At 41.4% G+C, this 25,676-nt stretch overlaps 1 protein-coding gene across 1 annotated transcript; it reads left to right on the top strand.

The window, feature by feature from the left end:
• Window positions 1-23,681: 23,681 nt before the first annotated feature.
• LOC113084669 (uncharacterized protein F54H12.2-like) lies at window positions 23,682-24,989 on the top strand. The gene has a single exon (XM_026254927.1). The coding sequence runs from the start codon at window positions 23,682-23,684 to the stop codon at window positions 24,987-24,989; it is 1,308 nt and encodes a 435-aa protein (XP_026110712.1).
• Window positions 24,990-25,676: the final 687 nt, after the last annotated feature.

Here is a 25,676-nt window from a genome sequence, read left to right as displayed (position 1 = left end):
TTTTTGGGGGGGGGGGGGTGATCTGTATTGACCACAGTTCGTTTCAGTGTCTTGTCTGATACATTTACATGCAGAATGAATTTCTAATGTAATCTTGAGTGTTTTGCTCAGTGAACATGAGTTGCTTTAGTAAAAAGCAACTGGATGTGCTTCTCTTGCTGTAGTGTTTTCAGAAAGCAAAGAGCTGAAATGCCGTCTGAAAACTAGTGCATTATGTGTTTTGAAGACATATTTTTAAATTGATTGATCGATTATCCACAGTTTACATATTTTAACTTCCAGGTTTTCACCTTCAACAGTTTGTAAAAACAGTTTGGATCAGTCTTCTTTTGATTTTTTCACTTCAGCTGGACACAAAGTAGATTTGTGTTTGTTTTCATCTCTTCTGCAGGCAATCTTGACATGGCTAATGACATTTTTAGAATTTAGAAATTGTGGATGTATAGTTTCTGGTTTCCTGCTTCTTATATGCGTTTCCTTTATATCGCTCCACACACAAGTCTGTTTGTTTATATATAAATTCAACACAAAACAGTTGATCAAAGCTTTTCTCATTGAAAACCATTGCGCTTAACTTACTGTAGGCTACATAGTCCTTTATTCAGCTCACCTCAGAACAAAGATTACATGTAGTGTATATAATGTATATAACCTCACTGATTTTCACAGCCTGCTCACAGACACTTAAGGTTAAACACTTTATAAATAAAAAAAACATTATCATCATCATACTGTAGGCTGCATCAATTATTATTCTCATCAAATCTGTTGCTGTTTTGATTAGTTTTTTTCATGAAACGAATGAGGAGAGACAGCATGGACAGTATTATCAGATGTAAGTTAATTTTGTTGTTGTGACATTAAATTCTTTTGTTTGCACGTTGTGTTTGTTTTGTGGACACGTCTTCAAAGTGACTCAATGACTTTACTTTTACTGCTGGAGTCGTCTAACTTTCTCAGTCCCACAGTTTGTTCACAAAAGAGACACTGTGCTTATGAGCAGAGGATAACCAATTGTATACTGTATGAATTGTCTTTTAGCCTGTTTCCAGTTTCCCCAGGAACTAGGGAATATGGGCCGGTACTCAATGTTTCTCCAAACTAAATAAAGCTCTGGGTAAAAAATTGCTCCTCAGAAAGTCCCTGCTCATGATGTAGTTCTTTTTTAAAGGTCAGGTAATGTATTAACTCTGGGGGAGTTTGAGAATGAGTTGGAGTGTTCCTTTAAACTGACAGTAATAAAAAAGCCCCTTTAATCAAACAGCCCATAATGCAATCAGTGCCATTCACTGTGATGTGGATGGCTTTACACTATGATTTAATAGCTAATTATATTTTCATCGTTTCTCTGTTCTGAATAAGCCTACTTCTCAATTTAAATTATTTGTTGTGGAGTGACTGGAATGGAAATATCATATTCAGGGGTGTGCACATAAGTGGTCCGCATGCGCGACCAAAAAAAAAAAAAGCGTAATATAAATATGTTCTGACAGCGCATTTGCGTACCGACATGGTTGAAAGCTGTTAATGTACAATTACCATTTTAGATCACAAACTGTACTATATAAGTTATATTTTCAACCTGAAAGCATAAATCTAGGCTATGCCTACCATTTCAAAGCACAATATAAAACTGTGACATGCATCCACTGTCGCTCTTTAATCAGCAGCAGTGCCAAATTGCCAAACTGCCAAAAGAAAAGCCTGCTTATTTTAAGCTTGAATATGATGAAAACGCTTTTGTTTATTTATTTTTAGACACTTTTTTCCAAAGCGACTTAAAATTGGGGAATACATAAAGTGATTCTTCTTAAAGAGGCAAACAAACAAAGTAGTAGTAAATATTAGCATTTTATCTTTAGGTTTATTTACTATAAAATAAATGCACTTGTATTTAATACTAGGACTGCTTTTTTATTTATAATATTATCACACACTATTATTTAGTTTATTTACTATTATTTAATTTTTTAAAAACTAAATAAATAAAGTGTAATAATATTATAACTATTATTAATTCATTTTTGATAGTTGCATTTAATGGGTCACGCTACATGCAGTGTGAAGACCAAACCAAATCTCTCTTCTGAGAACCAGGCTGAAAAAATTATGTGCACCTCTGATCATATTGTTAAACCATGCAGAAAGATTTGATGACGTCATCAAAGTCCACCATACCTTGGCTTTTGTTGAATTGGCGCCACAGGCTTCAAGATGCCACTACATTTGTTGCTAGGTGCTTTTTAGAAGGGCCAGATTATATAATGATGAATTTAGTCCTTCAATTTACAGCGATTATTGTGAGCAGCTTCATAGACTTTTGTGTTGTGTTATTTAAAGGAAAAGTTAATGTGTCACTAACCAGTTGAATAAAGAATACTGATTAAAACTTAGCTGTAAGCCATGAAATCAATTAAAACCCAACGTATCAGAGCTTAAAACAAACACAAATACAGATCTACTTTGTGTCCAGCTGAAGTGAAAGAATCAAAGAAGACTGATCCAAACTCTTTTTACAAACTGTTAGAGGTGAAAACCTGAAAATTAAAATATGTAAACTGTGGATAATCGATCAATAAATTTATAAAGATGTCTTCAAAGACAGAATACACTAGTTTTAGGATGGCATTTCTGCTCTTTGCTTTCTGAAAACACAACAGTAACACAAGCACATCCAGGTTATCGCATCTTAATAAACCACTTTCTTAAAATAAATACAATATCATGTGTGGTGTCTTTCTTAATAAACCACTTTCTTAATAAAACAATACCAATAACAAATTTGGTTACAATACAAAGGTATTACATAAGAAATAAAGGCATATTTGCAATAGGAGGACAATTGCTTAATTTCCTCTACAACATGCAGCAGTTACATATTTGCATGTAAAAGGCCTTCCCAGAAAATTAACAAAATGATAAAACCTTAGACAATATTAACTAAATATATAAAACCATGAGGCAGTGATCCCAGTGATCTCATCAGAAGATACACAGCGGACCAAGATCAGGATGTCGCACAAATGATGCGTGTGTTGGGAGAGGTGGTGCTCCACATGGTGGCGCTGTTCATGCCTGGAGACCAGCTGGATAACGGTGGGAACGAGAACTTCCTTGAATTGGCTCCTGAGCAATTGAAGATCCTTCTGCGCGACTGCGGCATATGCTACTGTGTCTTCAACAACTGAGTGCCAGAGAATCGCACACAATTGAACGCACTGCTAACAATAATAGTGGATAGAATTCCCTTTGCATAATTCATCTTTAGTCAGCTTTGCATATTACAAATCTAGATTACAATGTAGTTATTAAAAACTACATGTATTCCAGTATACACACACACTATAATTGCAGGTACGTTTGGTGTCTGAAGTAATTATTTATTTATTTGCAACTTTTTTTCAAATGGTTATACTTGTTATGAATTAAAAGATGTCACAGTCCATAACAATATAATAATTTCACGATTTCTTATTGTCTGAACTAGTGTATTTTTTCCATTATTTATAATTATGTAATATATATATATATATATATATTTAACTTTTCCTTAGGTAATATTTAATTCCTTTTATTTCGAAAAGCCCTAAATAGTCATTTACTTAATTCTACAACATTAAAATTAACCTTTTTTCTTATAAAAATGTGTCCATAAATCTTATCTTAGAATGCTTTAACTGGTTAAAATCTAATAAATAAATAAATCTCCCTCAACTGTGTAAGATACAGGGAGTGATGACACTTTCCATTACTGATAAGATCTAAAGCAATGAAAAGTATGTGTGCTCTCTCTGAAAACATATATATTTTTTATTTTTTGGGTTTTATTTATTTATTTAACTTTCTGAAAATGCTAATTGTATTGCTGATTATAGAATCAGCCATGTATATAGTAATAGAATGAGTGATATAGAAAGTAACATGATAGTTTGCAGCTGTGTTGGTTAGTAATAATGAAAATGACCATAATTGGCAGCAATGCTTTAAGAAGACCATGTTTGACATTTACTCGTCATGTTCTTTACCAGTCTTCCTCTCAGATGCAGGAGATCAAAGACTGTGTTTGACTGTAAAGTGACTAATGAGTGCATGTGCTGGTAGTGTGAGATCAAGCTCCTTCAGACACCACAGCTGCGTTCACATGTGACTGCACAGGATCAGCTGTCTGAGAACCGAATGATGTCTTAGAAGAGATCCTGAACCTGCTGAACAAGCTCAATTTCCTCTGGCTATAACCTTTGCAAGTTCAGGAGGAAAACTACTCCACATCAGCATCACCGAAGATCCAGGTACAAATTATATGCTATAACTCTTAAATACCTTAGTAAAAAAGTGACATTTAAAATACTTTCATTTCACACTAAGGATAGTTCAAATCTATTAACATATTTACTGACATATCTCGAGAGACTTGCTGATACTGATACAGTATACAAATTATTCTTTTTATGCTCTTTGAATAATATAAGACTTTAAATGCAAGACATTTAAAGTGTTTCTGAAGTAATAGTTCCACTTTAGCACAATCACATATACTTCAGTATATCTTTAGTTGTATTTCAGCACTACTTCTGCAAAATTAAAGTGCATTAAGCACAAAATTAGTTGTTCCAATGTAGAAGACTTTAAGTTTAGTATTGTCACAATACGCTACCCGAGAACATGGAATATGGGGACTGGAAAATACAACATAATGAGTCCATGAGTGACATTACTACCCCCTCCCAGAAGGTGCGTCCTCACACCATGGAACAACAGAGGGGAGGGGGAATGGGACTCCTGGGATGGGGCCAGCAAACAGGGACCACGGAAGAAGGAGCCAGGGAGGAGACCGGAGGGATCTGGAGCAAGAGGAGGTCAGCAAGACCCAGGCCACAGCCATAATGGCCCAAGGTGGAGCCAAGTGTGGGAGGAGCCATGGAGGAGGAATGTCCGCTGACTCTAGGGGGCTGATCAATGGCGGCAAAGCAGGTGGATGAGAAACCTGAGGTGGAGATGGAGAGCCGAAGAGCCAGGGTGATGGGGAGGATCGGGAGGTCCTAGGCAGAACCGATGATTGGGGCAGCCAACACAGAGATGTGGATCCGGGAGGGTGCAGTGGAGCCAGAACGACAGAGGACTGAGGTGGAGCCCAGGGGATGAAGGAGCCAGAGGGACGAGGCAACACCAGAGGAGAAGAGTCCCGAAGCGCAGGATGGTTGACGCCAGACCAAGGCGGAGCTGGAGGGCCGAGGGAGCCAGGTGGAGCTTGTGGACTGCCAGACCACGACAGAGAGGAAGGAGCTAGAAGCCATGATGGAGTCGATGGGTCAATGGGCTGAGGCGGAGTCCAGGCTTTGGAGGCTGAGGTGAGGGAGACTCCAACCATGGCGGCGCTGGAGGATGGCAGTCCCGCGAAGCTCGCACCGCAACGATGGTGGGCTGAGGGCGAGCAAAGGGACTGCCAGATGACAGCGGTGGAGGAGGCAGGAGCAGGTGGGAGGGCTGGTATTTCAGAGGAGCAGCCACAGGAGGGCACATTCTAGGAGCAGGCAGTGGAGCGAACACTGGGGCTGGAGCCGACACTGGGCTTAACTGGGGACCCAGTCTGGGCTTAACTCAGTTCATAGAAATAGTGCAGTCATGTTTCACATTTTGGGTTGTGTTTGTTTTGTGCAGTAAATTGGTAGCAGAAGGACACACCATCACTAAATGACTTTAGTATTATCACATTGAGTTGTGACAGTCTTAGTCAAATCCACCTCAGCATTGTTTTCTGTCTGTCAGTTCTTTCACATCAGACATGGCAAATGGAAAGAGATACAATGCTTATGAGAAGAGGATAAGCACCTGTGAACTCTTGCACTTTTGATTGTATCTTTGTGCTTTAGTGTGGATTGTATAAATGGTAAAAGATTGTGTTGCTTCCAAATGGTGGATTCAGGTTAAAAACAAAACGCCTACACAATAATACTCTCAGAACACACTCAAAGATTTTATTAGACACTCTACCGTTCTATTTGACACAAAAATCCCTCTCTGTGTCAGTGTTGGATGATGGAGAGCAGTGTGAATGTGACGTGTGCAGAGATTCAAATCACAGATGGGTTTGAGTTCAGAGTTACTGCTGATAGATTCACTCACTTGCATCAGCCTGACTGTGAATCGCTCTGGTACTCACAGGTGAGTGTGTGTTTCTGTCCTTAAACCACACCATTATACACACACAGTTTTTCTGTCCTCAAACCATTATTCACAATCAAACTCATAATACTGCTTCATTTGATCAGGATGATATTCTGATAGCAGACCCATCAGATCCTCAGAAACTGATTGATCCTGTTATTTCGGTCTCATCTGATCGTCTCGTCACGTCTCACTGTGTGAATGAGCTCCGTCACGAGATCCGCTGCGATGCTTCAGGAGTAAATGATTTCTCTCTACATTTCTATTTTCATCAGTTTGGAGGAACGTTTCTTTAAAATGTAATGCATTACAATGTTGTGCTGCTCTATAGAAAAAAGTCACTGATTGCATTTCTTTTCAAGGAAAATAATTCATCATGTTACGTTTTCATTACATACTTTTTCCCCCCAGCTGGGCTCGATTACTTCTTTATTAAACCTAAAAGTAACATTTTTGGCAACTGTAAAGGGCCTTTCACAACCAGATATTTATTTTTCAATTTAAAAGTAATGCATTACTTTTCTAGTTATCTGAAAAAAAGTAATCCGATTACATTATTTGTAATGCATTACCCCCAAAACTGGTTTTCAAATGTAAACAGATGGAAATTACTGTGTTAAGCTGCAGTTCATCAGAAGCAACCACAATAAACTCTTAAATCATATCATTTTAAATACTGCTCTAATGATTCTTTCATTCATCACAGTTCAGACTGGACACCATGTTCAGAGGTGAGAGAAACACTTTAGTGAAAACTGAATCTTCTGTCAATCTTCAAGTGAATCATGATGATTGTGAATGTTTTTCAGCGAGGAATGAAACTGCAGCGACTTCAAACCCAGGTGAGTTTCAGCTGATAAACGACTGATTATTCACTAATAAAACATAGCAGATCTGATTGACACTCAATCCAGTTTCAGTCTTTTCTCTCATATTGACTCATATTTGTGATCACTGTGTTTTTAATTATGTTCTGAATGAAGGGACTCCAGATCTCCAACATTCAGGTAAACTCCTGTGCTTCTGCGTTTCAATATTTATAATGAACGGTGTTTTGCTTGCATGTCATAGAGCAGGCTACCGCAAGAGCAATTCGCAAGCAAATGCTGATGATTACTCCGTTAATTCACGATTTACCAGGCTCACTGTATTTAATGTTGTGCTTTTATAGGGTTATAAACTCTCTAATACTTATGCTATAGCATGCCGTGTCATGTTTATCTAAATAGAGCCAGTAAAAACAAATGCAAATTATGATGGCGCGGATGGAACCGCCATTAAAGTAATTATTTGTAAATATGTGGCATGAAATAACTGGAAAATGTAAAGTGTAGGCCTACCTCAGTTCGCTGGGTGCTTTGGCATTTAGGTAGGGTTATTAAAGTTAATAAAAAAAAAACTATTCAAAATATTTCTGGTAAATAAAATAACATAAATGTAAGCAATTATATGATGACTGGAGAAAAACGTTATGAAATCACACATATAATATAAATAAATAGGCCTAGTCATATTCACAAAATATATTTGGCTTAATTCACAGATTAACAAAATAAAAGGAAAACTTAAGACAAGTTGAAGGGCCGTGTTTCTGTCCATTTTTCGAATACATAAGTTCACGGAGAGGAAAAAAATTAAACAAACTGTTTGTTTTCTGTATTTTGTTGTTATTGTGACAGTACGCATCAATATTTATTTATTTTTTACCCTTAATAGTTTCATAATGATATGTCAAACTTATCTTGCATGAAATAAATTACTTTTTGCTATGATTGTCTGTATTTATAAAGTAAATCTTTTGCTTTATTTAAAGCCATTTTACATCAGGCTATTCATGAATGTAATAAAATGCGACTTATGTTTATATGTTTTGGTTCTGCCCAACTCTAAATGGATATTGGTCTGAAATATTTGCGACAATGTCTCAAGTAATTGGTACAGCAATTAAACCTGTGTCCGTAAAAGCACTGTTTGGTACAAATCCCACTTGTCGGTACACTGTTCAAGGTACAAGGCGGATTTTGTGGCTTTTGTCTCTCTCCTGGCCAGACGCCGTATTTTATTGCATTGGAAGTCATCAGCTTCTCCTACTCATTCCTTGTGTATTAATTTCACTTTGTTAAACTGGAAAGAATTAGATATTCACTGAGGGGTTCTATCAAGAACTTTTATCAAATTTGGGGTTCTCTCCTTAAATATATGGAAATGTATACTCCTTGAATACTGGTAGATAGCTAGTTGTTGCATTTTTCTGTACTGTGTGACTGCTTCTGTAATAAGAGTTTTGTTTGTTGTTCAAGCAAATGTTAAGGGGTTTTATTAACAAAGTTCGGGAGGAGCACAATCAGATAATCATCCAATTTGGCACAGGTGCATCTCGTTTAGCTAACCATCTTAACTAGCATAACAAGTATACCACCTCAACTCCTCACTTCTAATCTATTTTATCCCAACTTAGGGATAGGGGGAGTTCTTTGGGTTCGGGCTATGCTCCGGGCCCAGACCCCACCCCCAGGACGGCACACCAAAATATGCTTACTATTCGCTTTCAGATTAGATGTAAGGGTGAACTCGTGAATTGCGACTAATTGCGAAAAACACGAGCGCCTAGAGGCGTGACGTGTGGGCGGAGCTAAATAATCACGAGCGCCAGTAGGCTTTTGCGTCGAGAGCGTTTGGAAGCTGTGACATTAACCAGAGCCGTTGAAAAACATATTTAACGGCTCTGACATTGCCTTGAGGAAAAAACCATCATCCAAAAAAAACCATGGCTAACAGATTCAGCCGTTTATTTATGATCCAGAATCAGATCCCGAGGCTGAAACTGAACGGGAGCAGCAGCGGCAACGACTCGCTCCGAGCGGGGCTCGAACCAGGGTCTCCGATGGGAGGCGGACGCACTAACAAGGAGGCAGAGATATTTGAAGCAGTTTTACTCACCGCCTGCGGTTCCAACACACGATCGTGACCCTTTTTAGTTGGAATTGCATCATCCTTAAGAAATAAACGATGTGCAAATCCGTCGTCAAACTGGCCCTTGTTTGTAAAACAAGCATCTTCGAAATGCAGGGAACAAACAAAAACACTTGCACAACTCCGTTGATGCTCTGTAAAAATAAACTCCATCCACTGGTCCCTTAATGCTGTTTTTTCTTTGGTAATCTGTGCAGGGTTGTCTTGCCCTGGCAACCAAAAACACTCCTCCTTTTTTGACTTTTCGCGATGCTCTCGCTCTGATCAGTGATTGTCTGTGCACAGCCTCTGTCTGCTCTGCTATACGGGAGCGCACGCTCTTCCGGGAGAAGTGCCCTCAGGAACCATATAAGGAAATTCCGCTCCATCTAACGTCACACAGAGCCATACTCGAAAAAAACTTTCCGAAACTTGTGACAAACCGGAAGGAGTATTTTTGGAACAGAAATACTCCTTCAAACGTACAACTTAATTTTTGAAACTTTGTCCATGTTTAGCATGGGAATCCAACTCTTTAACAGTGTAAAAAACTCAGTATGCATGAAATAGCATTTCACCCCCCCTTTAAGAACTGAATCAGATGGATGAAGTTGTAAGTTGTTGAATCTGCATCTGCTTTTTTGTAAATGTATGTGTTTCATGAAGGGATCTGGTGATGCTCAGATCTGATCATCCAGGAATTGGTTCAGTGAATCAGCTCAGCATCTGATGTTTTAAATGATTGTTCACCATGCTGGTTCTTTTAAAAAAAGAATAAGAACCAGTTTTCGGTTCTCAACCGTAGTCATGAAGACCAAATTTATTCATGAGAATATGATTTATCTTCAGAACTGTTTAATTTTATTGTCTATTTCTTTTCTCCACTGCAAACCGAGACTTAAAAACTGCAGTATGTCTTTTTTGTGTACCTTTACATGCCATTTCACCTCTGCTTTAGCTAGATTCATGTATATATGTATCTGTATTGTTAAAACTGTGTTCTTCTTGGGTGTGTTGTTGTATTGCTGTTCGCCAGATGTGGACAGTAACAAAGTACATTTACTTGAGTACTGTACTTAAAGGGATGCTCCACCCCAAAATTGAATTTTTGTTATTAATCACTTACCCCCTTGTTGTTTCAAAAGCTCTGTTCATCTTCGGAACACAAATTAAGATATTTTAAATAAAAACCAGGAGGACTGATACTAGTATTTCTGTCACTAGGCCTGTGTAAATAGTTTTTATTCTGTGTGAACTCGCATGTGTATGTGTTAACTCATTAAAGCTCTTTGGAAAAATAACCATGTTTTTTTTACTATAATAACTAGTTTAACTATGGTATTTCCGATAAGATCACAGTTTTCACAAATTTACTATTCTCTCTCTAGTAACCATAATTATGCTATTTGCTGTAAAACTACAGTAACCACAAATTTAACAAAATTTTATTATAGTTACTATAGCTTAATTTTTGTAGAACTATGGCAATACAAATGGTAGGTTCATATATCTGTCAAAAATCGTTGCTATTACCATATATAAAAAAAACCTTACTACTCAGGCCTACTGGTAAATTGCTCCAAAAATGGTCAAGGAGGTATATACATCTGAACATCATTTTATTGTCAAAACACTGCACATAAATACAGGTACATCTATAAAAATGTAATATCATGGAAAAATATCATGTAATTTAATTAAAAAAGCAAACTTTCTTATATTCTAGATTCATTGCACACAAACTGAAATATTTCATATTTTTTGTTTTAATTCTGATGGTTACATGCTTTTCAATATCTCCAAAAAATTAGAATATTAATTTTGATCAAGATTAGTTTGATTCATTTTGAGTATAAATACTGGATACCTCTTGGGCTAGTTTAAAACATGAAACCACAATTAAGGGAAAGACTACTGACTGGACAGTTGTCCAGAAGATGATCATCGACACCCTCCACAAGGAGGGTAAGTCACAGAAGGTCTAGCTGTTCGCAGAGTGCTGTATCAAAATATATTCATATAAAGTTGACTAGAAGAAAAAAGTGTGGTAGGAAAAGGTGCACAAGCAACAGGGATGACCCCAGCCTTGGGAAGATTGTCAGAAAAAGCAGATTCAAGAACTTCGGAGAGCTTCACAAGGAGTGGACAGAAGCTGGAGTCAGAGCATCAGGAGTCACCGCACTCAGACATCTTCAGGTAAAGGGCTAAAGCTGTAACATTCCTAGAAACAAGCCAATCCTGAACCAGAAAAAAAACTCAGAAGCATTTCACCTTTTGGTGAGGATAAAGGAAGAACAGTCCTCTTTTCAGATTAAAGTAAATGTAGCATTTGTTTTGGAAATGAAGGTCTGGAGTCTGGAGGAAGACTGTAGAGGCACAGAATCCAAAGTCCAGTGTGAGGTTTCTGAAGTCAGTGATGATTTGGTATACTGTTATGTCTGTTGGTGTTGGTTCATTGTGTTTTATCAAGTCCAAAGTCAATGCAGCCATCTACCAGGAGATTTTGGAGCACTTTATTCTTTCATCTGCTGACAAGCTTTATGGAGATGCTGATTTCCTCTTCCAGCAGGACGTTAGCACCTGCCCACAGTGCCAAAACCACCTTCAAGTGGTTTGCTGACCATTATATTACTATGCTTGATTGACCAGCCAACTCGACCTGAACCTCTCAGAGAATCTATGGGGTATTGTGAAAAGAAGTAACATCTGACAAACAATACAGAGGAGCTGAAGGCCGCTATCAAAGCAACCTGGGCTACAATAACACCTCGGCAGTGCCACAGGCTGATCGCCTTCATGGCATGCCACATTGAAGCAGTAATTCATTCATAAGGAACCCCAACCAAGAATCTTGAACATTTTTGTTTTGTAAATTATTATTATTTTTTACTGATTTTTGAGAAAATTTTCTAATTATTTTAGAAACTGGCCGAGAATGAGCTCTAGGTATGAAACGTTTTAGTCTGTCTTGTCTCAATAGCCTATTTAAATTTCATAATGGCCTACTATATGCTTCTGTTTCCCTTTTCATCCTTTGACTCAGTCTGAAAGACTGCGACAGAAACCTGTAAAATGTCAACAAAAGACTGAAGGATTGTCTTGACATAGATTAAACATTAGTATAAAAGAGTACAAAGACATTTTTATTGGTTATAACTTCCAGAGAAAAAATACAGGGGATGACTTTGGCTACGTTCACACCGCAGGGCTTAATGCTCAATTCCGATTTTTTTTAAAAATTTGATTTTTTTGCAAGGCCGTTCACATTTCCAATTAAATGCGACTTTTTGTGATCTCCTGTGTGAACGTGAAATGACCCAGAAGTGACCCGCATGCGCAGAAGAGTACTCAACGGTAAACGACGTCACTAGAGCACATTCACTAAAACCAGAATGAATACTATATATATATATATATATATATATATATATATATATATATATTAGGTGTAGTCAACAACAGTGTAGTCAACAGCGGAGCTCTTTTTGCAATATTAAAGTTATTTTCCCAACGGAGCCAGCACAATTACAATCTTCTCATTTTAAGAAGAAATTTAAAAAGAAGGAGAAGAGCAAGGTTTTTGGCCATGGCGTTTGGTGGAGCAGTGTTAGCAACGTCGGTACAGAGAAACGTGTGGGTGCGGAGTCGCAGCATGTTACACTTCAATATGTAGCCATGTCTGTTTGTGTCTGGATGTGGATTCTGAATCGTGTTTTCAGACAATGTGTGATAATGACTCATGCGTGGTTGAGGTAAGAAACCAGAGCCAGCGTTTTCCGGTTCACACGAGCATTTCCTGAAAAGTTCTCAGTGTCATGTATTTCATAAAAAGAGCGATAACACATTTATTAATGTTGTGTTTGTTTTGAGTTTTATTTTGGACTTGTGATCTGTACGGTGTAAAGATGGCCCGAAGGACACGTCTTCGCAGTGACTCAATGACTTTATTTTACCTCATCTTTCTGCTGGAGTTGTCTAACTTTCTAAGAATTGATTTCACAGTCTCAGTTCTTTCACATCTGACATGACGAGAGAAAAGAGACACGACACTGGTAGCAGAGGTTAACCACTTGAAACTATTAAATTAACTCCACTTGTTTGTATCTGTGTACTTTAGTTTTGCATTGACAGATAGTATTATTCAGCTTGAAACAACAATGAAACAACTCGATTATGAGTATGAATGAGTTTATTTTTGACTTTGCATGGTTATTCACTTTTTTTTTCTTTTCTTCTGTGGAAAACACAAAAACAGTCATCTTTGTATGTATTTGCTGATTTTTGCTTATTTGTTGCAATCTGAATTAGCAAAACTTGTTTTTCCTTCACGTTGAAGCACAAAGTCTTTCCCGACCCCAATCATCTTCATCCCAGCCTTCAAATCCTTTCAGTTTTATCACTAAATTCAATAAATAAAGATAGTCCAAATCCATTGTTAGCTTCACTTCACTCTTCTTTACACACTCACTGATCAATGTTGGCATAATCATATTCTTCACTGGTATTACAGTTCTCAATTCTGTGAGTTGATCTGAGAGAATAAGGGCCGTTTCATAAACAACGCATCTGAGGCTATGCATCGTTACGCTTTGGCCGTCATTATGCGTCGGTGCGTAGCCAAATGTGTCGTCCTAGTTTTTGATACGCGACGCGCCGATTCACGCAATACTATGCGTTGTCGGTGGGGGCGACATTGCAAGTATTGTACATTAATTCAAGTATATTGTGTTTACAGAAGAAGAAGGTTTGAATACAATGGCGGGCGAAGAGGAAAAAGTATGCGAACTTATACGTATTCATCCACATTTATACGACAGTTCATCAGCAACAGAATACACTCCTCTACAGTTGCCATTGTGATCTGAATATCACGCGACCCAACTCTACTAATATCACCCGACTCTACTACCCCCTGTTGCGTGAGCAGTGTATTGCATACACGCATCACCCGTGACGCTTGCGTTCACTGTTTAGACTATGAAAGAGAGCGCGTCGCTCGCATTGCTTGCCCGCGTTTCTCGTGTTGACTATGAAACGGCCCTCAAGGAGGCGCCATTTTGAGCAGAAATGTAGGTTGTTGGGTTTTTTTTACCAACTTTATCTACTTTTGATGTTGTTTCCAGCAATGAATCAGAAGCATATTGCAGTCTGATGGACACTAGTTTCACAATTTGAGTTGAATTACTGAAACAAATTAACTTTTCCACAACATTTAAATTTATTGAGATGCACCTTTGTGTATATATTATCATTATTATTTTCATATTGAATTACTGTATTACTGTGTTTTACTTGCCCAGGAGTTGGCTTTTAGTATTTTCTTTGTGGCTTAACCTTCTGTCAGCATTCCTCTAAAAGAGGAAAGGCTGTAAACAGATAGAGAAAAATTGTTTTATATTTATTTAAAGGTGACCTATTATGCCCCTTTTTACAAGATGTAAAATAAATCTATGATGACCTTATAGTGTGTATGAGAAGTTTTAGCTCAAAATACCCCACAGATAATCTTTTATAGCTTGTTTTTACATTTTTACATTTACATTTAATCATTTAGCAGACGCTTTTATCCAAAGCGACTTACAAATGAGAACAATAGAAGCAGTCAGGTCAACAAGAGAACAACAACAGAATACAAGTGCCATGACAAGTCTCAGTTAGTCTAGTATAGAACCCATAGCCAGGTGTATATAATTTTTTTTTTTTTTTTTTAATTAAATGAAAAAGACAAGAAAAGGAAAAGTACTGGTGTTAGTAGGTTAAGTGCAGGCGAAAAAGATGAGTCTTTAGATGTTTCTTGAAAGTGAGTAAAGACTCCGCTGTACGAATTGAGATTGGGAGGTCATTCCACCAGCTGGGCACAGTCCAGGAAAAGGTCCGTGAGACTGATTTTGAATTTCTTTGGGATGGCACCACAAGGCGTTGTTCACTTGCAGAGCGCAAGCTTCTGGAGGGCACATAGGATTTAACCAGTGAGTTTAGGTAAGTTGGTGCCGTGCCAGTGGTTGTCTTGTAGGCAAGCATCAGTACCTTGAATTTGATGCGAGCAGCTACTGGTAGCCAGTGTAACCTGATGAGGAGGGGAGTAACATGAGCTTTTTTTGGCTCATTGAAGACAACCCTCGCTGCTGCATTCTGGATCATTTGCAGAGGCTTGACAGTACATGCAGGAAGAGCCAACTTTGGCACTTTAGAGCATTACAATAGTCCAGTCTGGAGAGAACAAGAGCTTGGACAAGAAGTTGGGTTGCTTGCTCTGACAGGAAGGGTCTAATCTTCCTAATGTTGTATAAGGCAAACCTGCAGGACCGGGTCGTTGTAGCAATGTGGTCAGTGAAGCTTAACTGATGATCCATCACAACTCCTAGGTTTCTGGCTGTCCTCGAAGGAGTTATGGTTGACGAGCCCAGCTGTATAGAGAAGTTGTGATGAATCAATGGGTTAGCTGGAATCACCAGTAGTTCAGTCTTTGTAAGGTTAAGCTGAAGGTGATGGTCATTCATCCAGTGGGAAATGTCACTCAGACAGGCTGAAATGCGAGCAGCTACCGTCGGGTCATCAGGCTGGAATGAGAAGTAGAGTTGGGTGTCATCAGCATAGCAGTGATAAGAAAAGCCATGCTTCTGAATGACAGATCCTAAAGATGTCATGTAGATGGAGAAGAGAAGTGGTCCAAGTACTGAGCCCTGAGGAACCCCAGTAGAAAGGTGGTGTGACTTTGAAACATCACCCCTCCAAGACACACTGAAGGATCTGTCAGAGAGGTAGGACTTAACCCACAGGAGAGCAGTTCCAGAGATCCCCATCTTTCTGAGGGTGGACAGGAGAATCTGGTGATTAACAGTGTCAAAAGCAGCAGACAGGTCCAGTAAGATGAGTACTGAGGATTTTGAAGCTGCTCTTGCTAGTCGCAGGGCTTCAGTAACCGAGAGCAGAGCAGTCTCAGTTGAGTGGCCACTTTTGAAGCCAGATTGGTTGCTGTCCAGGAGGTTGTTCTGTCCAAGGAACATAGAAAGCTGGTTGAACACAGCCCGCTCAAGTGTCTTTGCAATGAATGGAAGAAGGGATACCGGTCTGTAGTTTTCAAGAAGCGCTGGATTTAGAGATGGTTTCTTGAGCAGTGGGCTTACCCGAGCCTGCTTGAATGCTAAGGGAAATGTTCCAGATTGAAGAGAGGAGTTGATAATGTGAGTAAGTGAAGGTATGACTGAAGAAGAGATCGCTTGAAGGAGGTGAGTGGGGATAGGATCAAGTGGACAAGTAGTAGGATGATTGGAGAGGAGAATTTTGGAGACGTCCATCTCTGAGAGTGGGGAGAAGGAGGATAAAGAGTGTGCATCAGTCATTGTGAAGTTTTCCTCAGTCTGTGGTGTGGAGAATTGTTCACTGATGGATCTCATCTTATTTGTGAAGAAAGTTGCAAAGTCGTCCGCTGTAAGAGTCGATGGAGGAGGTGGAGGCAGCGGATTAAGAAGAGAAGAGAAAGTCTTGAATAGTGTCCGAGCGTCACAGCAGCTGTTAATTTTGTTGTGGTAGTAGGATGTTTTTGCTGTTAAGACCTTTGCAGAGAAGGAAGAGAGGAGTGATTGATACACACTGAGATCCGTAGAGTTTTTTGATTTCTGCCATTTCCTCTCTGCAGCCCTGAGTTTAGAGCGATGTTCATGGAGAACCTCGGACAGCCAGGGGGCAGATGGGGCAGTGCATGCTGGTCTAGACAACAGTGGGCAAAAGTTGTCCAAGCAAGATGTTAAAGTGGAGCAAAGAGTGTCCGTAGCACTGTTCGTATCCAGAGCAGAAAACTGAGAGAATGGTGGAAGAGAGGATGAAACCACAGCAGATAGGCGAGATGGAGAGAGTGAGCGTAGGTTCCGTCGAAAGGTGACCTGCGTTGGAGTGTGTGCCACTTCATGAGTAAGTGCTAGGTTAGCAGTAATGAGGAAGTGATCAGAGGTGTGCAGTGGAGCAACTGAAGAGGTGTCCACAGAGCAACCACGCGTGTAGATGAGGTCAAGTTGGTTGCCCGATTTGTGAGTCGCTGTAGTGGACATTAGCTTGAGATCAAATGAGGTGAGCAGAGTTTTGAAGTCAGCAGCTTGGGGTTTATCTAAGTGGATGTTGAATTCGCCTAGCAGTACCAGAGGAGTACCATCTTCAGGAAAGTTTGATAGCAGCACATCCAACTCCTCCAAGAAGTTTCCCAGTTGACCTGGAGGACGATAAATGACCACAAAGTGGATTTTAACAGGGTGGTTTACAGTAATGGCATGTGATTCAAATGAACCAGTACCTGTAGGTGATGGCTGAAGTTCAAATTTCCATTCTTTGGATATAAGGAGACCCGTACCTCCACCCCTCCCAGTGGTACGAGGACTGTGGGAACAAGTGAAATTAGTAGAGAGGGCTGCAGGGGTGGCAGTATCTTCAGGTTTGATCCAAGTCTCTGTCAGTGCCATGAGGTTGAGACCGGAATGGGTAGCAATAGAGGAAATGAAGTCTGCTTTGTTAACTGCAGACTGGCAGTTCCAGAGACCAACTGGAATAGAGAGCATAGTAGTAGAGGTCAGAGGGACATGGCGTAGGTTTGTCAGACAGGCCTTCCTGCGACGTACATAGCGTGCCCTCCGAGTGTTAGTAGTGATAGTAGAGATCTGAAAGCACATAGTGACTACAAGTGTAAGATATATTTGAGAACAAACTATACAAAGAGTGCAAAAAAAGAGAGAAGCAATACTCAGGTGCCCTGTCAGTGTCCTTGCTCGGTGAAGTCGCGCAGGTAGAGTCGATTGTCTTTACACTCATCGGTCTTCACACGAGGAGGGTTCACACGAGGGTTGCCGCGACCGCTGCCGCGGTGAAACCTAGTGCTTTGTATTTGCCTGATTACCTGTGATTGAAGTCAGCTGGACACGCCTCACTATTTAGCAGATCGAAACCAGGCAGTCCCGCGATAGGCAAACGCAAAACCAAGCGCCACTTTCAGCACGTATTTACCACGGTAAGACACACACAATTTAAACCAAAACAAAAACTTTCCTAGCAATGATGATCACACACTAGTCAGTAGTTATTATACGGTAGCTTATGCCAAGATGATTTATGACTTTGACCTTTGACCTTTTGACAGGTTGAACTTCCGGTAACCTTATGATGGATGGGCGGAACTTTCCGACTTCAAGGGTTAGCCTATGACCTTTGCAATCATCGATCATGTGCTTTTGACAGAAAGTTTTACCCTATTGACCTAGTTAGTTCTAAATCATGGTTTTGACGGCTAGTTTAAACGGAAGATGAAAGACTCCTCACGCATCGATCATGCGGTTTTGACAGAAAGTTTTACCCTATTGACCTGTTAGTTTTAAATTAAAACGGTATATGAAAGACTCCCCAATCATCGATCATGTGGTTTTGACAGAAAGTTTTACCCTATTGACCGTTAGTTTGTTTGAAGTGTGTGCCAGTTGTTTGAACTCTGCGTCAGTTAGCTTGTTTGAAGTTTATCACAGTTATAAGGTTATGTGTGTGTGTGTGTGTGTGTGTGTGTGTGTGTGGTTATAAGGCTTCTCCCCCTCCCATTACATTTATGAGCGGTGTATAAATGGGGTCGGTGTGTTCTACACGCATCACCGGAAAGGGAAACATGAGCTACATGAGCATGGATGGTTTATCCTCCCCTCAATCGGCAGATTTGGGACCGAGCAACAGGATGTTGAATAGCCTGACTATGGCGCCGAGAAAACCTTTCGGACACATCCGTTTGACAAGTTTTCTCCATGAAATTTCAGAATGGACTAAAGGTGAATTTATGATGCGTAGTAACCGCGTATTTGGATACAAATTTCACAAACCAACTCGAGTCGTTACGCTCTACACCACCGACGGCCTCGGTGAGTTTCAGGCTGGGGAAGACGAGTGTCTGGTATTTCCTGAAAAAGACTGGTCTCTATTTTACAAACGTGTCTGGAATGATCTGAATGACGGCGGCGAGGAGCCTTTGTACGTGGCAGAGTGGGACGGGACGACCCCGAATGTCCGGTACCGTGTGGTGGGTGACCATACTCAAAAGAGACCGAATGATTCTGTTTACATATTCTGCTGTAAAGACAAGACAAAGCTCAACAACACACGGTTTGGACGCATCCTGCCTAACGAGCATCACGATCTGTATGAAATGCAGTTTTTGTTCAAGTGGTGCGATCTGGATCTACTGAATAGGCTTTTTTCAACCATCAACAAAATGTTCAAATGGTGTGACATGCATGACGGATACAACAAAATTAAAGTGCAACTGTTCCACCCCGAGAGATGTGCTCGGAGCAGCACATACTCTCTGCCGTCCCCGCCCATTCACTACAACCATTCTAAAGCTCCACGGTCGGACCTCGTCAAGCGCCGTGTATAAATCAAGGCTGAAGCGCTCCAACGCCCCCTCCCCTTTTCCGCAGCGATCATAAAATACCGCGACTCGACCCTCCCGAGCATCATTTATAAACCATGGCCGAAGACCACGTATGCAGCTGCGGTATCTCTTTCGACAGCATTCTCGACCCTCCCGACGACGACGCAACCCTACATACTCCGAATGACGCCGGCGGTCCATCGGACCTCCACAACGACTGGGTCTCGGCTAAAACGGTCAGACGGCGCATAGAGTTAGAATCGTGCCTTGAAAACGATTGGGCCCCCAACAACATCGTCACCGCTGAAGCCTCGGACCTCCAAAACTACTTCGGACCACCTATCAAACGTAGCTTAGACTCGGATCTGATGATCGGGAGTCCCAGCCCCCGCGGAGGGGACAAAAGTTTAGGGGTCCAATCGCAAGACTCCTCTACATTCGACCGAACCCTTCCTCATTCTAATCCTGACTTCGACGTCGTAGACGGATGTTTCACCGACGTCGGATTCAAAATCGTGAAAGCCGCGACCGTGGTTTTACTGCAACATCTCATCAACGATAAGCAGAAGGACGAGTGCGAGGGTTGCGCGATCGACCATCCTAGTCAGCTGCAACATTCCTGTCTGTTTGACCCTCCCAACTACTACTTCGACACACACTTTGACGAACTTTCGGGCAAGCTGTTTAAACCCTCTTTTCATTCCATCATCACTACCCTCCTGGAGCGGTGCGGGTTAAAATCTCAACCCCATCGTATTCAAGGAACAGTCGGGACTATTCTGCGCGAATTAAAAGACGAACCATTCATCGTCTCCAAGGTGGAAGAAATCAGGGCGAGACTTCTGGACAAACCCTGCAAGGAAATAGTCGGCGACGTCGTTGATCTCTGGGAAAATCTCCCAAACGCGAATGGCCAGTGACCAAACCGCCTCCAACATGGGTGCAGCCTGTAGCCTAAAGTACTGTATGGAATTATTGTTTAAAGACCATTACAGAGAGCAGATGACGAATCTCGTGAGCAAGATTATTATGGACGCATCCCACCCCGATACTCCGTGTCACGATACCGTGCGCGAGACAAATCTAAAGAAAAATATGGCGTATATAAGAGGACTGGTTAGCTCGTGGGACTATTTGACGGACAAATGTGTTGACGGTAACGATCCACCCATCGTAATGATAAAACAGGTTCTAGATATGTTGTGTGAATCACGATCCCCGCTCGAGATCACCGATCTGCTGAGTACTTGTACCTACGTGGCAGATGTCTGCACCGAGCTAATGAAGAAATCAAAAGAATATGACTCCGATGATCAGGACGACGTTGTCAAAATCGTCGAAGTGATTACAAACGTGGACAAAATTGTCGTAATGTACGTCGATTACATCCTTGACAAAAACATGATGGCCTGCCGCGATTTTCTTTTCTGGTTAGATTACCACTGACGGTATTATTAATCCATTTTGTATCCTGTAACACCCCTGTTATAACCGTTGTACATTTTAGTCTGTGTATGTAACATCATTATATCCATTTTGCATGTTGAATCGTATTAACCCCATTCTTTTTTTTTAATCAGAGAGTATGTATTATTTTTACATGTTGTATTAATACCATTTTACTTATAGTATCTTTTCTATCCTCTATTATATTCATTTTACTTATAGTATTTCTATTATATCCATGTTTACTATCTTTTATTATATCCTGTAACATTTTTTTTTAATAAAAGATTGATTCAAACCGCTTGTACGCGTCATTCTTTTTTGACGGTTGCGACGGCACCATGTCGGAGCTCATGAAAGAGGCTTATTACACCCCCTCCAACCCGGGCTCTTTAGGCGGTAAAAAACGATTAAAAGACGCCGTCTTGAAAGACACCGGGGTCCGTCTAAGCGATAAACAGGTCTCAGAATGGCTGGCTGGTGAGGACGCTTACACATTACACAAACCAGCGCCTATAAAATACAAACGAAACAGAGTGGTCGTGTACGGGGTCGATACTCAGTTCCAGGCCGATCTCGTCGACATGATCGCCTACGCTAAGGATAACGACGGTCATAAATATCTGCTTACGTGCATAGACGTATTTAGCAAGTACGCCTGGGTTCGTGTGTTGAAGAATAAGAGCGGTCTCGAGGTCGCTAGAGCGTTCGAGTCTATCCTCGAAGAGGGCCGCGTGCCTCAGAAATTGCAGACGGATCAGGGAAAGGAATTTTTTAACAAACAATTTCAAGATGTGATGAAAAAGCACGACATTAATCATTTCGCTACCGCTACCGATTTGAAAGCCAGCGTCGTGGAACGATTTAACAGAACCTTAAAAAGTCGTATGTGGCGATTTTTAACGGCTACAAATTCCCGTCGATACATAGATGTTTTACAAGACATCGTGCAGGGGTACAATACCAGTTATCATCGAAGTATCAGAATGAGACCCGTGGACGTCGGTAAAGTAAATGAGGATCAAGTGTTTCAAAACTTGTACGGCGATATAAAGAAGACCGAGAGATCCGTATTTAATTTCAAAGTCGGCGACGTCGTCAGGATTTCTAAAGTGAGAGGTCCGTTCGCCAAAGGTTATGAGCAGAACTACACGGAGGAATTTTTCACCGTATCCTCGCGTATTCCGCGTCAACCCCCGGTCTACAGACTCACCGATTACGACGGCGATGTCATCGAGGGGGTTTTTTACGAAAAAGAGCTGCAAAAAATAATTGTGAGTAAAAACAAATCTTTTAAGGTGGAAAAGATTTTAGGCCAGAAAAAACAAGGGAAATCTACGCTCGTTTTAGTGAAATGGCTAGGGTGGCCTTCAAAATTTAATAGTTACATAGATAAAAAAACTCTGCTGGACTTAAAACACCCCGTCGTTTAACGGATGAGATCATACCGGCGAAGGACCGCCATGGACGATCACGGGTTCTACGTCACGTTACCGTGCAATGCGTCGTCGTCGGTTTATCCTGAAAATCGCATATCCTCCTATACGACCAGGTTAGCAAAAGCTATAGACTTGAAAGGACAATGGGAAGTCGGACTCGCCGAAATCGAATATCCTAGAAGTTGGTACAACTTTGATGACGAAGACGGTCATTTCTTCCTACATACGGTCCCGGAACCCCCGGATAGCAAGACCTCCAAAGGCTCTTATACCGGTTTTTCCGCAATTACGAAATTACACATAAGCGGCGGGTACTACGCAAACATTCGTACAATCCTGCGTGCTATAAATCAACTTACCGCACCGGCGGCCGTTTTGAGTCTCGACGAATTCAAAAACAAGGTGAATCTGACCGCGAAACCCAACATTTCGATAAGTTTTCGAGGGAGGCTAGCCACTATTTTAGGAACGACGCTAAAACCTCTAGGAGGTTTAAACTATCATAAAAAACCAGATTTTACCGTAAACGCCGTCGCGGACGCCCCTCATCAATGCGATATCAACGGGGGGTTCTACACGATGTACGTCTACACGGATATTATCCAATATCAAACGGTCGGCGATTCTTACGTTCCTCTTTTGAGATGCGTACATATATCGGGTAAAAGCAACGACTCGGTCATTGCTAGATACGACAACCCACATTACGCATCGATCAGCAAGGATCACATCACCGACATCACCATAGAGCTGAAGGACGATCAAAACCGCAGAGTACCATTTTCTTACGGGAAAGTCATCGTAAAACTACACTTTAAACCGAAAAATGGTTTATTATAGACCCGGAGAGACCGCCGACTACGTCAGCTACTACCGAAATCAGGCCGGCGGGGATTTGCCGGGCTATGCCGGGGGAGGGGTTATGTACGGAGCGGGGTTAGGGGGTCTTTTCAGAGGCCTGTTCAGGATGGCTGTACCTCTGTTAAAAAGAGGATTTAGCATCGCGAAACCCCATCTAAAATCGGCCGCTAAAAATATAGTATCCGACGTCGTCTCAAACGTATTGACGCGGTCTCATGACGATAAAGCTCAAGACGGATCCGGTCTGATGGTCATGGCCCGTAAGAGGATGTCTAAACCACCCGGTGTGAGGAGGCGTGGTCAGTGGGGAAAGAAGAAAACAACACTCGGACCGAAGAAACGCTCAGTCGTACGCAGAAAGCGTAAGGCGGGTGTTAGACGAAAGGCGTCGATCAAGAGAGTCGTAAAAACCATCTTCTAACATGGCGTTATTGCATCGCATGTCGGGGGAGTGCATCAAGTCCGAGTTGGATCTATTTACGGTCCCGCTGACGCAGACCGTTATTGAGAAAAACGGCTATTTAGAAGTAGCCCCATTATCGGCCATATCGTACTCTGCACCGTTGGAGTTTTTTATCGCCGGCAACGGCGACGATTATTTGGATCTTAACAACACGATGCTCTATCTACGGGTGAAAATCACGGGGCCTGACGGAGCAGATATCGCTCACCCGGCTAAGGTGGGACCGATAAATTACCTGGCAGCTACCATGTTTTCACAGGTCGACGTAACCCTCGGGGACCGTCTGATATCTCAGAGCTCCGGAACTCATCCGTATCGCTGCATCATCGAAAGTCTGCTCAACTACGGTAAAGATACGTTGGAAAGTATTTTCAGCGCCGGGCTGTTTCACAAAGACACGGCCGGTCACATGGACGTACATGACCCCGCAGGTCGTAACGAGGGGTTGACGAAGAGATCGCTCTACACCGGCCGAAGCAGCGAGGTGGAACTGTTAGCCCCCATACACAGCGATATATTCTTTCAAGAGAAACTTTTAATTAACGGATTGGATTTAAAATTACGGTTCATACGGGCTAAGGATGAATTCTGTCTGATGAGGTCCGACGACTTGGCTTACAAATTACATATAGCGGCTGCGTCCCTATTTGTCAAAAAAGTTTCCGTATCACCCCCGGTGAGACTGGCTCACGCCCAAACGCTGCTCTCGACCACGGCCAAGTACCCCATCGACAGGGTCTGTCTAAAATCGTTCTCCATACCCGCGGGCTCTCGAGTTTCCAATCAAGAAAATCTGTTTCTAGGAACGCTGCCAAAGTCTATCGTTATCGGTATGGTCGATAACGACGCATTCACCGGCTCCTACGAGAAAAATCCATTCGCGTTCAAACATTACAATCTGGAATTCCTAGCGGTCTACGTGGACGGTCAACAATTTCCCGCCAAGCCCCTACAACCTAATTTCGAGGCCGGTTTGGCTGTGCGCGAATATTATCAGCTGGCGATGACGACCGGGAGACATCTTAAAGATCGACCGCTCTGTATCAGCAGGAATGATTTCCTGAACGGATACACGCTCTACGCATTTAACCTGACGCCGGACGAGGACTGCGGTCAGCACATTTCCCTCATCAAGTCCGGGAACATCAGAGTAGAAGCTCGTTTCAGACAAGCTCTGCCGAATACCGTTAATTTAATAATCTACGCCGTATTCGACAGCCTCATTGAAGTGTCTAACCGTAGACAGGTACTGATCGATCACTACTGAGAGATGAACACGCTACAACTCACAGCTATCGCGGATAAAATAGCGTGCGGGACTCATTTTCTCGGGGTTCTGCCGAGCGATCAACTACCCAAAAAACCGTTGGGGATCTTACCGTCGTTCTGCATCGTTAATACCCACCCCTCTCGATCGCGGGGGGAGCATTGGCTAGCCGTTTATTTAGCGCGAGAGGGGACGGCTTGTTTTTTCGACAGCTTCGGCAATCCGCCCGACAGCCCCCGCTTTCCAATCAGCATCAATAACTTTCTAGACGTCAACGACGTAGACGTATTATACTCCGACAGACGCGTCCAGGATTATTCATCGGATACCTGCGGACAGCACTGTGTGTTTTTTCTATATCATCTAGCCAGAGGTCGCGACTATAGCCACGTGATGAAACTATACACCGATGATTATATTAGAAATGATAAAATGGTGTCCCTCTTTGTGAAGAGATTGAGACCGCATGTCTGTAATGATAAAATGTTATCGTGCGTTCATTGTGTGCAGACATGTTTGACGTATAAATAAAAAAAAGCTTAAACCATTATATTTCTCATCGTCTTTTATTTATTTAATCATAAGATACAAATGAATGAATGCTCGATCTAAGGAGTCGTTACATTTCCAGCCATTGTCGTAGGTCGATAGTCGGCGATTTAAACGGCGAGTCTTCAAAATCTCCAC

This window comes from Carassius auratus, unplaced genomic scaffold (assembly GCF_003368295.1).
Source record: "Carassius auratus strain Wakin unplaced genomic scaffold, ASM336829v1 scaf_tig00040420, whole genome shotgun sequence".
Taxonomy (NCBI): Eukaryota; Metazoa; Chordata; class Actinopteri; order Cypriniformes; family Cyprinidae; genus Carassius; species Carassius auratus.
The sequence above is the reverse complement of the archived record's forward strand: the minus strand, read 5'-3'. Positions and strand labels throughout refer to the sequence as shown.